General features: G+C 39.5%; 1 protein-coding gene across 9 annotated transcripts in view; it reads right to left on the bottom strand.

The window, feature by feature from the left end:
• The window catches only part of CELF2 (CUGBP Elav-like family member 2), a 1986852-nt gene that overhangs the window by 596635 nt on the left and 1372249 nt on the right, over positions 1–17968 (bottom strand). For all 9 annotated transcript variants that reach the window (XM_044088293.1, XM_044088297.1, XM_044088292.1 and 6 more), the window contains exon 5: positions 7830–7964. In XM_044088293.1, the coding sequence (XP_043944228.1) occupies positions 7830–7964 (135 nt within the window). The remainder of the gene's footprint in view (positions 1–7829; positions 7965–17968) is intronic.

Here is a 17968-nt window from a genome sequence, read left to right as displayed (position 1 = left end):
CGGGAAGGACAGAATACTGCAACATAGAAGAGAAGGACATGCATGGTTAAGGTAAGATTTTACACAACTATTCTATGTCCTTTTGTTGAATTTTACAGTACTCTTCACATTTGGGAGAGTGCCACAGCTTACTTGGAACCCTGGGAGGTAGAAGGAGCAGAAGAAGGCTGCCAAGAAGAATTTTCTACAAACCCATGGAGAACAGACCTAACAACTCCTGCTCTGGACCTAGAAATAGGGTCCAACTTGTAATGCTTGGGTAAAGGTGTGCACAGAGGACCAAGTAGCAGTGCAAAGAACCTTCCAAGAAAAGAAAACATTCCTGTATTGACGATGGATGGGGATATGCAGATAAGCAGCTCTGACATCCAAGGAAGCTATGAAAGACTGAGGTGAAATCAGGGGACAGTGTGTTTGCAGCGACAGCATCAGGAAAGAAGGCACTTGTAGGAAAGTGTTTAAGTGGGAGAGGTGTAGAATTGGTCTTCAAGGACCATCCTTTCTTGGAACCAAAAACATTCTTGAGTAGAAACTCCTGCCTTTCTGATCCAAAGGTACAGTTTGAATGGTGCCTTGAGACATCAGCTGAGAAAGGAGTTGTGGAAACAATTGCAACTGAGTGGAGGGGGACTGTCGAATTCCCATGAAAGGACAGAGATTCTTCCAAGTCATAAAGTCACTTTTAGAATAATTGATAGGACCCGGGCATCCTGAGTGATCCTTGCCCCAGGCTGGAAAAGAAAGAAAGAGGTGTATGACTTGGAAGGGTAAGCTGCTGGTCCCAGAGAACTGGGCCTGGCCTAAAAGGACTGCTGTGAAGAGGTGACTGAAGAAGGTTTTTGACTGAGAGGGTCTCCTAGTAGACTTCTTAGACCTAGAAGCAGAAGAGGAAGCAGAGGAAGAACAAGCAGGTCTTCTAACGAACGAGGTTTTGACAGGTCCAGATTTTGAGTACCCCACCAGTGAACCAGGTCCAGGAACACATCCCTGTGAAGCATCCATTCGTGGTTGTGTGCCATGGACCTGCTTAATGCATCTGCCACAGAATTTTGAGCAGAGGGTAATTAAACAGCATTAAGAGTGACCTTGTACTGATTTGCTAATTCCCATGCCTTGATAGCTAACCTGCTCTATGAAATTCTGGAACTGGTGAAACAAACAGGTATTTTAGATCTTGAAGCTTCTTCCTTTTTTCTTGCCTTAAATAAGTCTGCAGCTCCTGAACCAAAAAGGGCAGACTTGTCCAAAGGAGTATCTAGTAATTTTGCCTTAATATCATCTGGTAATGACTGCAGTCTCAGCCATGAATGCCTCCTAAGCACAGAGACAGAGGCAGAAGCAGCAGCTCTAGATGATGCCTCAACAGCATCATACCTGCACTTAATGGAAAGTCTAGCTACTTGAGCAGATGCAGCCATTAAGTGACAGGACCTGTGTTTTAATTTGTTGGGTACAGAAGTTAAGGCCAATAGACATGTAAGTCTGATAGTTAATAGCTCTGATAGCTAAACTTACCCAGTCTCTCAAGAATTTTGCTCTCTTTCTCAGATGGTAGAAGCTTGGCAGGAGGAGATAAATGGGAAGACTCATCAGAAGCTGTGTAGACAACTGGATCTGCAGGAGGACACTTAAAGACAAACTTCCAGTCATCTGGTACCTTATAAAATCTGTCATACCTCTTGGGAGCAGGGGCCTGACAGTCTGGAGTTTTAGTGGAGGAAGTAAATGTGTCTAGGAAAGCTGTAAGGACTGGAGGAACAGCAGAGGGAGAGGGAACCTCCATCTGAAGGAGGTCATAATACCTCTTCTGCTCTTCAGAAATCTGGGAACAATCCCATTTGAAGAACTCCTTAATTTTATTAATAGTCTCTTCAAAAGAAATTTTTTCATGAGGGAATCCCCTCCATTAGATTCCTCCTCAGGGGATGTATATTCCAAAGGTGAAGTAATTTGGGTGAAATATGCCAGAGAATCCTCAGAATCAGAGTCAAGAACCCGAGACCCAGCAGTCTGTGCAGGAGAGGAAGTGAAAGAAGGCACAGGGAGAGAGGAAGTAGGATTCAAGGACATAAAGGCCTTACTCAGACCCTGAAAAAAGCATTGCAATCCTACTGAGGAGAAAGGATGTTTTGTCTTTTATTTCTTTTCACATGTCTTTCTGCGAGAGGGGACAAGGAAGAACCCAACACAGGCCTAATGCCCCGCATAGTCAAGGAAGGATCCCTACTCTCAGCAGCAAGAATGTCACTGCAGTCCTTCAGGACAACAAGCTGTGGTTCCCCCAAGTCACCTGAAACGGTCTTCTACATAGCCTCAGATGTGCTGGAATCTGATCCCTTGGCAGTTTCCACAGAGGTAGCCACGGAAGAAGTGGAGCTGACCATGATCGTACTACTGGGTCTTCACCAAACTCAAGTGGTACATCCAAGGTAGAAGGCACGGCAGAACAGGATTCAGATTTTTATCGCTCACCTTCCTCTTCAAAGTTGGCTCGGCCGAAGGACCCTCGGAACCCTCGAGGATAACATCTTTAGCCAGACGTTTAAGCTGTTGATTTTCCAGATAAAAGATTTAGAGCTGAAAGCCAGCTATGCAAAGTCTTAGGCACAAAGGCCTGACAGATGGAACATGACTGATAATCATGACTAGGCCCCAACAAAAAAGACAGAGGGTGAGGCTTTCTTTATGTGGAATCTGCCTTCCACACATACACTTGCCCTGGATGAAATGATGGAAATCAAATGGCAGTAGCAAGAAAATAAATCCCCAACGGGGCACTTGTATGAAGCTGGCAGCAACACGCATTAAATTCGATTGCAGACCATATGCAGAAGTCAACCTTCCAAATGGCGGCAGAAAATTCTGAGGATGGCACGTGTGGATGTCCTTTTATGGCTGACATTGTCAGAGCAGATGTGCAACATCCCATGTACTTGGCAGTGGCTAAAAGCTTTTGTATACTGGCAGGACGTTGGATCATAGGGCAGAATACAACCCATAAGTAAAGAATACTGTAACACTGAGAAGAAGGACATCTGTTGGCTCCAACAAAGGTACACTGGAGCATGTTGGATCCAGGATAACTGGCTTCCAATGGCTGGACTAGTACCGGAGACAGAAGGGGGTTGTTGGACCAGTACTCAGTACAGTCAGAGTTAATGGCATTGAGAGAACCCCATGCAGAATTTGCATTCTTTAGCACTTCCTCATCATTCTGTTAACATCTTGTTCACTAAGGCTTTTGAATGACCAAACTGAAGACACCACTGAGATGATCTTGAAAATCTTTTCTCCTGTAGAACAGGAGATTGCAACTTCAGATGCATAGGTTCAGGTGCAAACTGGAGCAAAGGACAGGAAGGCCAGGGCCGAGGTAGACTGATCTGACCTCCTTGGAACTTTAAGATCTGGACTGACCAAAGCAATGGGATTTGGAGACCTCTTCTTGGATTTCTCTAGCTTTAATTTTTTGCTGTTCTCCTTCTCTAACCTCTCCATCTCACCAGACGTCCATTGCTTGTCTTTTTTCCTTTGTTTTGGATTTGTCCTGCTTCTAGGCTGGAGAAGAGGCAGCAGTGGATTAATATGATACACCACGAAGGAAAGACCCGGTGTATGGGGGGAGAAGATCTTTGAGCTTGAAGGGCCCTAGTGCCAAAAAAGGCATAGGCATCACAATCAGTACTGAGATGGGCAGCGCGCAAACACCAGACACACAACGAATGTGGATCTTGAGGGAGATTTTGTACCTGCCTTTGGTACACTTCTTAAACCCCTAGCCATCCGACATCTTGCAACAAAAAGTCAATGAAGATCCTAACAAACTGGATACAAAGGCTCACCAAAAACCTGAGGAAAACTAGCTACTTATAAGGGAAAAGAATATACTATCACAAGGAGAAGAAAAACATTATAACACCACCTAACCCTAACTCTGTAGCAAAACTAAGAACTTTTTTTTTTTTTAGTTGTGACCAAACAAACAACAAGAAAGAATCTGGAGAGATTAGTCTCTCAGTAGGAGAGAAGGTCTGCAAGCTTGCAGATATATAAAAGGATACACTTGGCAAATAATGGGCCCTCATGTGAAAACATGTCTGATGGTTTAGGTGACAAATGAGATCTAAGGTACTAAGGTAGAGTACAGGGAATTATGGATAGGGGAGCAATCACAGCCCTGGATCCATGAAGCTTCAGACTTGGTGCAGAGCTTGGATCTGGTCAGATCTGTCAACACATGCTGAATCGGACAAAAAAGACATCGGATACAGTATCAACCAACTGCTCCATTCCATCATACAGCCTAAATTCTAAGTTATGTGTGTCTATGAATTACCACCTGCAAATGTGACTGCAGTACAGGCATCGAAGGTTTCACCACCACATTTGATTTTATGCCTACCCATCTTAGAAGCTGTTTGGAAAAGTCTTGCACTTCTCTTTTTCATGAGTTCTTCTTGTACTTAACACTCCATGCCTTCAGCATGCCTAGGAGTATCACCTTGATACTTTACGGTATGGGTCTGGCAGTTGATTGCTCTAAGGCATGCAACTTTTTGCCAGATGTACTCAACATAATGAGACCCTAGCAGCATCTATGGATATCATTGTCAGGCCAACCATGAGGTCTCTATGCAGATATTTACTCAATTTTAAGCTCAGCAACATCTATCAGGGTTCTTGGTGGGGGGGGGGGGGGGGCAGGCAATGAGAGTAGAGTTCTAAGAAGTGAGAGCTGGAAATCACTTTGATCTTTTCACTTGAACTATTTTCTCTCATTAAATTCATGGTTTCACCAAATAAGAAGTCTTCATAGGGACAGCCCAACAAGCTGGTCTCCTTGCCTGCATCAAAGCCCAGAAAAGAGAGAAGTTTTGGGTGAAATATACCAAGTCTTCCTTGTCCAACTCCAAATTTGAAAGAGTCAGGAGGGGAGGCATCTTTTTTCCATCGTCAAAAAAGGAGTTGTTCCCAAGGATGCAAGTCAGTATATGTTTGTGGAATGAATCTGTGCTAAACAACTATATGCTCTTCAGAATCAAATGATGCAAAGACTACCACCACTATTACTGGATGCTTCACCCTTTGGTTTTGGTCCTTTTATAAGGACTAGAGGATGGTTCATCTTTTCTATGAGGGGAAAGGTGGAAAGCTTCAAGGAAGTTGGACCTGCCAGCATTACCTCTATCAGGATGGCTGGGACCAATTTGATGATACAGATCATAATTACAAAGTTCAGACATGCTCTCTGGACACCAGAAGCAGGTATCCAGCTAGAAATTCTCACTTTGGCCAAGACCTGGATATCCATGGTAGCCCACAACACTACTTTCTGTCACAAAGTGTACACGGCATGACTGGAGTGGATGAACTAAACACACCTCTCTAGGACCAGCACTTTCAGACTTCAGCAAGGACAACAGAATCTGCAAGGCCGTGTACACTATGCTTTCTTGGTCTACACCACAGTCTTTTTTGTTCTATTAATTTTCCTATTCCTCTTTTTCTTTCAAGGTGATGCCTATTTCGAGTAACTTTAGGAAGCTCCACTCTATGTAGTTAGCGCACCTGGGCCAAGGCCACTAACATCTTGTGCTCCATGTAGACCTTGAAATTTCTATTACCCCTACAGTACACCATCTTATTAAAGGCTGTATGATGTTCAGAGGTGATGTTGTCATGGCAGGAAAGGCAATGCAAACTGAAATCTTCAGCTGTAACCAGTTAATGTTTTCCAGGGCCAACACGGACTTTGAAACAAGATACTACAAACAAAATTCAAAAATCTAATAAGAAGCTCAAGAATGGAATCTCGGCAACACAAAGAATTAAATTCCCAAGTGTATACTTAGTGCTCTGGAATTCTCCAAGGGAAGGACTGATGGACAAATTGACTGAAAACTTAACTGTTTCTTGTGGCAAAAAAAAATGAAATTTTCTTGGACTTTTTACCCTTTTTAACCATGAGTCCTCTAATGTTGCAAGCAATGAAGTGAGAGACAAGCTCCATGCTGGGAATATCTGAAAAGTCAGGAAACAAGATTGAAAACAAATGTCCATCTGTGGCTAAATTTGCTTGAAAAAGGATTTACACAGCAACCATATATGCCATACTTTGCTACAAGGTATCTGTGAGACATCTTTTTGTAACAAAACAACTATTTAAAAATGGGATCATATCTGCCTGCCTTGTTACATAAAGATACAAAATGCACAGTAAAAATAAATGTTGATTTGCACCTCACTGTGTCTTGCACATTACAGATTATCAGTCATTCTGCACCTTAACAGGCTGGGCTCAGGTGTTACAATTTCATTCCAAAACATGAAATAAAGTATCCACTACCAAGATTATCATAACTTCCACAGTATGATGGTCGCTTAACAGTGCACACTGAAGAATGTGTCAAAAAGTAAGTAATTCAAACAGGGTACTCTGTAATCAAATAAAATGTGCCAGCAACTAATTAGCTTACATACTAACTATAAATGATCAGTGAAATCATGACTATTTCAGCTAATAATAAACTGCCACTGTCCCCAAAAATAGCCATTGTGCTGGACAATGAAATAAAGTGCACGCTAATATAACAAGGTAATAGTGGGTACCCATTAAACTGCACCAACTGGCTGCTGGAGAATTCTTTGATTAATTCTAGGCACGGACAAGACAGGCACCAGCGACAGACAAGGCATCCGACAGACTGCCAGCACTCCCCATATAGAACAAAAAATATTAGATTGCAACTAGTAGCTGCTGCACAAATCTGACACTGAAGGGTGAACACGGTTTACTGTTAATACAATACACAGTGATCCATCTTTATTATTAGTCATCAGTGGATTTAAAAAATAATCTGTAACTTAACTAAAAGTGACAAAGAAGACTAAAATAATCAGCATGTGAACACAAGTGTTACATATGCAATGGCACGTCTAGCAACATATGAAAATATTGCTAAAGAGCAACAGTAAAAACAACATATGCATATAAGGGCTTTTACATATGTTTAAATGATTCAAAATTAAGCTCATAAATCCACCAACTCTCTCCAAATTAAAACACCATAAAGTATTTTTAAGGGTATCTCAACCATTAATGTTCTTTAATTTTCTTTCCAATGGTTTAACTGTTTACAAGCAGATACATTTTTATTGACATTTAACTTGTTCCTCTATCAAATCTAACACCAGCAAAATATCTAAGAAATGATCATATTTCTAAAATAAAAAAAATATTGAATGAATGCATAAAGTCTTGTTTTTAACCTTTTTTAATGTAGTCTCCAATGACATCATGCCTGCATGGAGATCTCAGAAAACCTAGCAGGATATCTGACAGACTGGTATACTTATCAGCCTTCCTAGGTTTTTACATCCTTAACCTTTAAAACTAGGGCACCTGCTACACAAGACTTAATGGCATTTATATGGTATTTAAGGAAAAGTTGCTAAAACTGTATGGTATTTAAGGAAAAGCTAATAAACAATATTTATTGTATAAATAGAAAAAAGCCTCAAGTCTGTATTGTATAAAGGGCTGCTGTGTTCCAGAATGGTATTTTCAAAAGACATCCTATTAGTTCCCTTGAGACCATTAAATTCAACATGTTTTTGACAGTTCTTTTTTTTTTTGGGGGGGGGGGATTTCAGAAAAAACATGAAAGCAATGTTATTCTTCTGTGCAAGCAGTTTGATTGTGTAAACTTAAACGACGACATATTAAAGTATAACCTTTTGCTACAATCGGCTGTACATACCTACAATGACTGCAACATACACCTCCAATTAGTGCACAAAGACAGAGGTATTAGAGACTGCACACTCACCTCGGCTCAGCCCGTCAGGTCCCCGTAGGATTCTACACTCTTCTATCTGACCATATGGAGAAAACATCACCCTGATATCATTCTCATTACATTTCTTTGAAACCATTCCTATGAACAATTTTCTGTCTTCCACAGCTAGGAGATAAAAATAATGAATGAGCCAACATCATTACATCTTTTCACTATGATCAATCCTTCATTTCCACTTCAAGCCAGGCCCCCATCATGCAACTCCACGTATGTTACTGAGAAAGGCCCCAAGGCAAACATTTTCACATTTAAAATGCAGAACTGATTTTTTTTTTCATTTTCTCAGCTTTTCTGTATACAAAATAACTTAACAACTTATAACAGACGTGAAGCTTAGAGTAGTAATGCTATGTTGTTCACAGGAAATTAAACTCCAAACATACAGTGGTTCTCAAAAAGATTCATATGAGCATTTGCCTACCATGAACTGTGTGAGCATATAATGACAAGCCACTTTAAGAAAGACCTTATTCAAATCAGTACAGGACCTTTGAGTACATCCTTACTCGGACTGTGCAAACAGCATTCAAAAAGTCACGTGCAAGTAAAATAAAAATGAAAATCAGGCCTAACTAGAAGTTTTACTACCTTCCCCATCAACAAAAATGTGTTTCACAACACAGTCAGATTGCTGATGAAGGCCAGTGGGTAAAGGTAAAAGGTAGCACACTAATGGAAGTTACTGTTTACACACATCCTGAAACAGTGAGGGTCAGTGAAGAAAAGAGGGGGTGCAAAACAATCCAAAGTTAACATAAATGCTGGAGCCTCCAGCAGATCTGCATTACTGGCTTCACAGCTACAGAAGGATTGATATATATGGGTCCCCTCCTCTCTAAGCACACAGTGACTGTAACAAGCTTGCCTGCCAGTAGCCAGTCTCCCAGATGCTTCTACAGAAAATGTCTGCAGATGGCATAAGTATGAGGGATGCCAGTAGATGATGCAGTGGAGATCACCACAATAAATAAAATACATTTTGTGAAAGAACATATGCTTTAATACACATGATCAATACTGACTACATATACTATATAGCCAGCATCACAGGCATACACAGATTTAGATCCAAACAGCTTAAGAGAGACTAGAAATAATAATCATCCAAAGTGAATTACAATTCCAAACTACAAAAAACAATGAGGATTACTATGCCCATTATCTGTTCTTCCTACTTCATGTGCTAAAATTCTTGGCTGCTGGATCTATAACTCATTGGCTCTTCTTTTTAAGCAAGACCACCCCATGCTAAGTCTGGTAACTGCAAGGCCATCATTGTTTAATGCCTTAGTCGATTTCCCTGCAAAAGCATTTTGTGAAGTATTCTCCAAAGTTCTCTGCAACTCTGCTCTCCCTCCAACCACAGTTACCTTTTTGCTCTAAATATAAGTTCTGCTGCTGTACCTAAAATACTGGTTAATTTAAGCTCTCTCTCATTTATTCCCATAACCCCACAAACGAGTACAAACATTTTCAATGGCATGTATACTTTAAGGGCTTTCTGCTATCCTTAAGCTTTGCAGTATAAAGGGAAATCTTAAGTCAGAATCATCAGCTTTATGACTGACCTCTGAACTTGTAAAACAGGACTATTACACTACTTTAGTGTGCCTAAAATCATACCCAGGGAACTGAAAGAAGACTCTCTCAGGACTTTCAAATTTGTAACTAGAGTAATACTACTATAATGAAGACCCTTTTCTAGTGTATGGATTAAAAAAAAATGCCAACTGAACATTGCACACAGTCACACCAAGAACCCAGGGCCTTGACCTTCTGGATTTTTGCTGCAGTTAAAATAAAAAAAAAATCTAAGGTCCTCAGATCATATCCCACTGTGTGTACCAAACAGATTCAACACAGGAACCAGCAGCCTACTCAGCAAGCTCCTCAATTTTGCGGATGTCGGGAGGGTGCATCTAAACATAAGGACTTCTTCCTGTAACCCCTTTAAAAGGACGCTGACAAGGTGCCAAGGTTAGCAGCCGGATGTTGACTGAACTTAATCTGGAATGGAGTGATTACTGCTAACAAGGAATGAATTCTCTACATCTGAAGCAAATGATACATTAGTGTTCTTCCCCCTGTATTGAACCTATATGACTCAACCAACCAACCAACTGAAAGTACCATAAATAGGCACAAAGTGTAAATGGACTTCCCTATTTGATGTGGCAACAGCTACTGATAAGCTGGTCTTCTGGTATTAAAAAAAAAAAAAACAGCAGCATTTGTGAACCACAGGAACAAATATGCAGTCTTACAAATTAAAGTGAAGTTGCAAGACTATAGGATGGCAAAGGAAGCTTCCTTGCAAATGGTAGGCCTATTATTGCCCCCTTTCTTCCCAGGTAAAGTAATGGAAAAGACTCTGTTGAATAAACTGGTGCAATTCCTAAATGCCACTTTATTTACAGATGAGCAACAGAGAGGTTTTGTGCAACAGAGGTCTTTGTCAGTTGAGCATGATCCTGTTCTATGGATAGGTCGTCACCTGGATGAATAACAGGCAATCCTGCAGATGTGGCATACATGGACTTAAGTAAGGCCTTTGACATGATACATCATGAGGATGTGAGAAAATAAAAAGTATGCAATGCTGCATAAAAGGCTGAACTGGATACCATAACCTGCCCAAATAACTAGATGAAGGTAGTGGCAGTTGAGATGGGAAATGTCTAGAAGGAAAAAGGTAGCCAGTAAAGATCCCTGGGTGCAGTGCTGTGATCAGTTTTATTTAACATACATGCAACAACCTGGGGGAAGACATTCAAAGAAGAGGAGATGGAAAGAAAATAGAGGAGGCGAACGTGCTATGGAAATGGGATTCAAATAGAATACTCTTAATTATGAACAAGTGTCTAGTGAACATGCAAAAGGAGAAAAAAGATATTTATATGTCAAATTTGGTATTAAATGTGGGGCTCTTCTCCCTGGGCCACCAATGAAAAAGGGTTTTAGCCTTGTTGGACTTTCCCAGTAAACAAAGATAGATAGGTAGATACATAGATAGGTACACTGGGTGACAAACAATTTTTCAGTATGTTAATTGGAAGGATATCCTACAATACATTTGTTGAAATTCTATTCACATTCTTACTTTGCAGGTAACAAATCTATATTCTGATAGAGACCCTGACCCAGAGGAATGCGCTACATTCTCAATTATCTTGTTCACTTGGGCGTTTGCTTTGCTTCCATGCAGTTCAAAATAGACTCCTTGAATCCTGTCGGTTTACTTAAATTTGTCAAAAATGCTCACAATCAGACAGTACCACTCTTTAATAACTTTGTCTATGAAGCTCACCGATTAGTATGCAGCATCTCTTAGTGAGCTCTACGATGCGAATGCCACTAAAGTACTGTTTATTGGGAACTGTTAGCTAATGCAATATCTTCACTTTACAACGGCTTAGGTGCTTAATAAAGTGTAGATGCACTTGTGTTTTTTCATGCCTCTTGATCTGCAAACACACTGCAAATCCAATTTCTCACTAATGAGGAGACAGAATTTGTAGTGAAGCTCTGATAAGAAATTAGCTTTTCTCAAGAGAATCTCAGAGCAGCTATTTGTTTATTGCTATTGTTGTGGAAATAATTAATTTTCAAATGATAAAGGACTAAGTACATAAATACTTTTCCCCCCACATTTTTTTACTTTTGTTATCATCAATGCTTTTCTGAGAAGAAAACAAAGTGGTGATCAATCATTCCAACCAAAGCTTTTAATTGTTTTCAATGTTGTAGAAAGGGGAGTTTGGTAACAGCATTAAAATAATACTACTGTTTCGTATTAATGAACCTCCTTACAAAGAAAAGGCCAACCTTTATTTCTGTCATGCTCTTTCTATCACTTAAGGGAATATAAAAGCTATTTATTTTTCTCCTTAGGTACTTATCAAGCATTTTACAAATACATTAAGTTAATGCTTCATTTACATGTGTCACGTCCATCTAAGTCTGAATTAACCAGTGACAGACAAAAAAGATGGAAATAACTTTGCATACTGACACTTCTAGTGTTAAGAGAAATTTTAAACTTGGAGTGTCATAGAACCGTGCAGACTTTAAGCACACCAATGATTTACCTGGACTCTTAAATCATCATTACACTCTTGAAAGTATGTTTTTTGTAGATTACTGGATGTGAAATATAACTTTGCCGTTGATACTTAATCTTTGAAATAGTATTCTACAATGTAAACAAAAATTCTAACATTTGCAGATATGATAAAAAATTACTGCATGCTTTTTTTCTGCTCATTGTTTTATGAGCAGAATAAATCATTCTGCTAAAGAGTTAATTATCTGTTCTATGAAGATCATTAACATCACAAATAAATGTTGCACCTGCTGTTATTAATTCATTCAACTGTTCGCCGATTACGTGTTTAATCTAATTCAGGGAGCCAGTCTTTATCCTGCACTTAATTGAAGCGAGATTCACAAATTACCCTGAATGGGGCACTAACCCATCATGTGATGCACACATGCACCCACTATAAACAGCATGCACACATCGATCCATCACAATGTGCACACATGCACTTACTATCACTAAGCACACAAAAAGGCATACTACAGGCAATTTGGAGCAAATGCTAATTCATCTACTGCACGTCACTGGGATGTGGGAGTAAAGCAAAGTACCTAGTGAAAACTCATAAGATCAAAAGGAGGAAAGGTAGACTTTGCAAAGAAGGCATGCTAGCTGAAAACTGAATAGGAAACAAAGCACTATGAGACAGTATTGCTAGCGCTCTCTACAGATAACCCCTACATTACGCTAGTTCATCTTCAAATCTGTAAGAACTCTTATTAGTGCAAATAAAGAGTATGCAAACCAGGCTCGGTGGCTTACAGAGATGGAAGCCCCGACTGCAACCTAGACAATTCAAGTTGCACTGGTGGCTCAAGCACTGGAGAAGCCAGGTGTGGAGTGAAAAGTAGCAGCTAGCACCAGCTTGCTCATTATTAGACAGGAATCTCCCAGTGAAGGTTGGTAGGTATATCTCAGCTGCAAAGCAGGTTATTGTCGGTTGGCAGCAGGGAAGCTAGGATTAAATGCGTAACACAAATGGTGATGTACATCAAATCACACACTTAGCCAACCTTAATTAAGTTTCCCCTACTTTTGCATACTTAAAATCCTCACACTATTCACCTTAAAACTCTTTCTTCTGAATATTGATAGTAATATCACAAGGAAGATGCATCAAGGCAAGTTCCTTGAAGAGAGGAGGCCCCTTGTGTATTAAAGGATACTGCAGAATTTCTCCAGTCTACAGGAGGGGAAACAAACAGGATTTATAGGGGGGGGGGGTGGCGGCAAAAAAAAGGAAAACCTCACCTGCACAACAGAAGGAGAAAAAAAAGGGTAAACATTCAACTGCAGAAAGTTACAAAGAATGAATATTTTGATATATTCACTTAAATCACAAGTTAAAAAAGCAGTATTGCTCTAAGGAAGAACATTTAGAAATTGTTCTCCTGACAGGCAACCCCCTAAAAATGCACTAACAAATGACAAATAGAAACATAGATACACTGCCAAAAATAAAACAAATAGTGCTTATGAATGTAAACTTGAAGCAGTATGCTGAATACTCCTGCCGCATGAAAAAGCAAGTGCTGCAGGATACCATCTCTACTTCCAGTTTAACCCAAAGTAAACTGATAACTTCCAAGTTTTACTAATCTATATATTTCATTTATTTAATACAAAAGTCAATCTGGGCAAGGAAAAATGCACCGTTTCAATGGAGAACCTGGGAAAAAAGCTCCAGAAGTTATATTAGGAAGAACAGGTTGATTCAATGAGTAAACATACATAGTTATGTATTACACATCAAGAATACCTAAACAAGTTGACAAAACAGGCAAGTTACACAAGGATGAAGCATATAATATATAGTTGGTCTGGAGAGTTAGTTTACACAAAGTACGAAAGGTGCAACATTGGCGCAATTGTGTAACGTAGTGCAGAGACAAAAAGCAGCTCAAAGAATATGCTACACTTCCCAGTTAAATGAACCCGAACACCTGAAGTTCCAAGTTCATAATTTCTCTAAGATGTCACGATCACTGTGGCCTTCTCAGACTGACATACACAATCTCAGCTCAGTCCCTACTCCTTTGAATCATTTCTAACGAATCTATTGCACTCCTCTCTATCCATTAAAAACAGCTAGTCTCTGCCTAAACCATACAGTTCAACATGGAATGGAATGCAATGTATAGAAAATGGGGTCTCATTCAGACGACTGACATTTCAGAACCAGATTTTGGTTATTTTGTTAAGTATGACTTCTCGTAAAGTCAATCATATGGCCTCGACCATATGAAGTTCGACTTCTTGAAAAGTCAAAGTATTTGCATGGAGATCAACAGTGTGGATTGGGGAATTTACCCTTTTATCAACCTTGGTGCAATCTTGGAGTTGGTATATATAAATATATACATATATATATATATATATATATATATATATGCATGCATGTATATATATATATATATATATATATATATATATATATATATAGGTTCATAGGTTCATAGGTTCATACTAGGCTATCTGCCCAAGGGCATTTATAAGCCTAGCCCATAGTTATGTGGCTTTCGCCACCCCTTTAGTTTGAATAAAAACTATGCCTATCATTTTGCTGTGCCTCTGTCAAGCAGTGACGCTGAAGTAATCCCTGGGGTATATCTGCAATCTCCCATCCATTGGTCAAGATTCCTCTTGAACAAGACCAGAGAGGTGCTCTGCCTCACATGTACCGGGATTTTGTTCCACAGCATAGGAGTCTGTGGGTGATGAATGTGTGGGTGCAGCACGTTGTATTTATAAGGGTGTCAAGGTTTAAGTCTCCGGCGGTTGTGGTTGTGAGGGATCTAGATTTTTTGAGGTGAAGCATATTCATCAAATCTGGGTTTGACATGGCCTTATATGTCAGGCACAGGTCACCTCTGAGCAAGCGGTATGAGACTGAATAGAGCTGGAGTTCTTTCAGTCGGGCAGCATAAGACATATTTTTGAGACCCTTTATCCTTTTGGTGAGGAACTTTTGGGGCCTTTCAAGCTGCAGCAGGTGTCTGGTCAGATACATTCGAGCGGGGCATTGTACTCAATCATAGGTCTAATAAGTGATGAGTACAGGGGCGATGACCTCCCTTGATCTAGATGTGAATCCCTTCATGATCAGGTGGGTGATATAGAAGGTTTTCCTAACTACTTTAGCAACATGAGTGTCAAGCGAAGGCTACTGTCAACCTGGGTCCCCAGATCTCTGATGACTTTTTCTGTGCTCAGTGGATTGCCACCTATATGGTAGCTAGGGGTAGCCTTGTTTTTCCCAAAGGGTATGACTATGCATTTTTGGCGTTTAACTTCAGGCCATGGCTCTGGCACCAGTTATCCATTTCTGTGAGGCCCTTCTGGAGGATATCTGTGTCAGATGTGTTTTCGACTATGGCGCCCAGTTTGCAGTCATCTGCAAACTTTGTCAGCCATAACCCTCCTGTGTTTGCTTGTACTTCAGAAAAGTAGATGCCGAACAAGAGTAGACCCAGGACTGAGCCCTGTGGGACACCACTTGTGACAGGCTTTGAGTCTGACATGGCTCCAGCAACTCTGACCCTGTGGGTTCTGTCACTTAGCCAGTTTGCAACCCATCTATATATATATATATGTATATATATATATATATATATATATATATATATATATATATATATATATATATATATATATATATACATATATATATATACATATATGTATATATATATATATATATATATATATATATATATATATATATATATATATATGTATATATGCAAAACACAGATTTCAGTTATTTTATTAAGTTAGACATTTCAGAAAGTTGATGACATGGTTTCAACCATATGAAGTGTGACTTTCAAAAAAGTCAATCTCCTGACTTAGATCCACAGAAAAAGTTTTCCTTAAAGGCTTAACCGTTATTTTTTCAGTTTGTTTAAAAGTAGTGTTAACTAATTGAAAACATATTTTCTATGGACAAATTGTGTTTATTTTTTCTTGGTGGAGCTGGCATAGTGTTTGAAAGTGCTTTTTACTGTGTTTTTTTCTGTAAAAAAAAAAAAATAAATAAATAACTTTTGTGGCCTAGTGCTTTTATTGGCATGCAGTGCTTGTCTTCCTTGGGAAAGAGGCACCATTTCAGCTTGACCATGGAACAGACTACCAGTCCCATGGGTCAGTACTTCTTCCAGCCACAAAAAGAAAAAGTTAAGCAAACAGCCTTTTCCTCCACAGCAGGCTATTAACTTGCCTCAGCTGCAGACAGGTGACTACTGTGGCCATTTGCTGTACATCAGACCACTCATATTTTAACCCAGATCCTTGTGGTGTAGCACCTACAGCCACGATGGACCCAGAAGTTAATAACATCCTTTGCGGCTTTTGGAGTCCCCTCAGTGGGCAAGGGAAAGACACACTTGCCCATCCTGGGAGAGGAAAAGGGAAGGTTTTCTTGTTGCTGTGCCCACCCCTGGGGGAGCACCTGGTGCAGTTAGTAACCTGGTTAGCCCATTTTTCCTGTCAATAAAACAGAAAACCAAGCCTGCATCTACTCCTCAAATTTCTTTAGACAGGAGTAGTTTAAAGGGGCTGGGCTCAGGGTTTAATTCAGGCTATTGATCCTTCTTGTAAGGTAATTTGTGGCAAAAAATGGATTCCACGTTTCCTGAAGAGATTCAAGGTTCTGAATCACAACAGGAAGATGCAGACAGATTCAATTTTTCTTCCTCAGATTTTGGATTCAAACTCAGAGGAGAGCTCAGTTTCTGCTTCTCTGTGCGGGTTTCTTTTTCTCAGAGACTGTTGCTAGAATTTGCCACTGTTTTCAGTGGGGGAAAATACTATGACTTGTTACAGAAGATTTTCCAGAACCTGTACACATTCCTCCTGTTCTGTCAGCTTTAGAAGGTGTGTGTGTGTGTGTTAGTGTTACTGCCTGCATTTTTCCTGTTATCCAGCCAGCTGCCCCTAAAAAGACAGACATATAAAATACCTTACTCTAACACTTTTAGACACTATTCCCAAACCTGACCCAGCAGCTATAACTTTCGTTGATCCCATTGCTGATAAGCACTTAGTTAATCCAAATTCTAATCTTTCTGATAAGGATGGGAAAATTAATGATCGGTATAGGCAAAAAAGTGTATACCTCTGCAACTTTGGTTTTCAGAACTGTCAGGTTCGCATGTTTAAAGTTTGAACTGTCAGGTTCATATGTTAAAATTTTTTCCTACAAATTGTTAAAGTATGAGAAATGTTTTCTCTGCAATTTCTTCTTGTGAGGAAATATCTGATTGAAATAACTTAACTTTCTTCTACTGCACAGGTCACTACTCATTGTTTGTAGTGTATATACGACTCTGTTGATACTTCTTTCAGGAGTTTGCAAGGCTGCATTCTCATAATCTTCAAGATGATGTTAAAAAATGAGATTTTAAATTCTCCCTTGGAAAGAGATTTAGTGTTTGGTCCATCTGCTGCAGAGGTGATAAAAAAGTGTAACGAAAGAGACAAGCTGAACCAGGGAATTTAAGATTTTTCAGCTCTCCTTTTATAAATTGTCAAAGGGCTTTTCTTTTTATTCTATTTTTGCAGAAAACAGAACAAATGCTTAATGAATGAAAACAGAATTCCAAAATGAAATCTCTAACCCCCCAAAGCCATGGACAGTTCAATATGTCTGAATGATTATTCAAGGGTGCATGTGACCTACCCTGACCCCTTTTTCTTCCATAGTCAAAGTAAATTTTATTGTTACTTAGATCTACACAGGTGTAGCGTAAACTAAGTTTTGTGCATCAGCTCAATTCTTGAGATTACAATGGAAAGTGAAACAACATACATAAGTAGAGGAATAAACATAACTAACAAATATAATACTACTCCCAATACAAGCAAGAAAGAGCAGAGACATTTACCAACACTCATATAGGAAAAGCATAAACTACCCTATTTAAAGTAAAACAGAACACACTACAGATTGAAATGCCCAAGTTATTTGTCTAATATTGCACTTGAGTGAGTTAAATATACTGACTATATA

The sequence above is a fragment of the Protopterus annectens genome, chromosome 11.part0, assembly GCF_019279795.1.
Source record: "Protopterus annectens isolate FY-2018-M chromosome 11.part0, PAN1.0, whole genome shotgun sequence".
NCBI lineage: Eukaryota > Metazoa > Chordata > Ceratodontiformes > Protopteridae > Protopterus > Protopterus annectens.
Note: the sequence above shows the minus strand (reverse complement) of the source record. Positions and strands in the feature narration are given on the sequence as shown.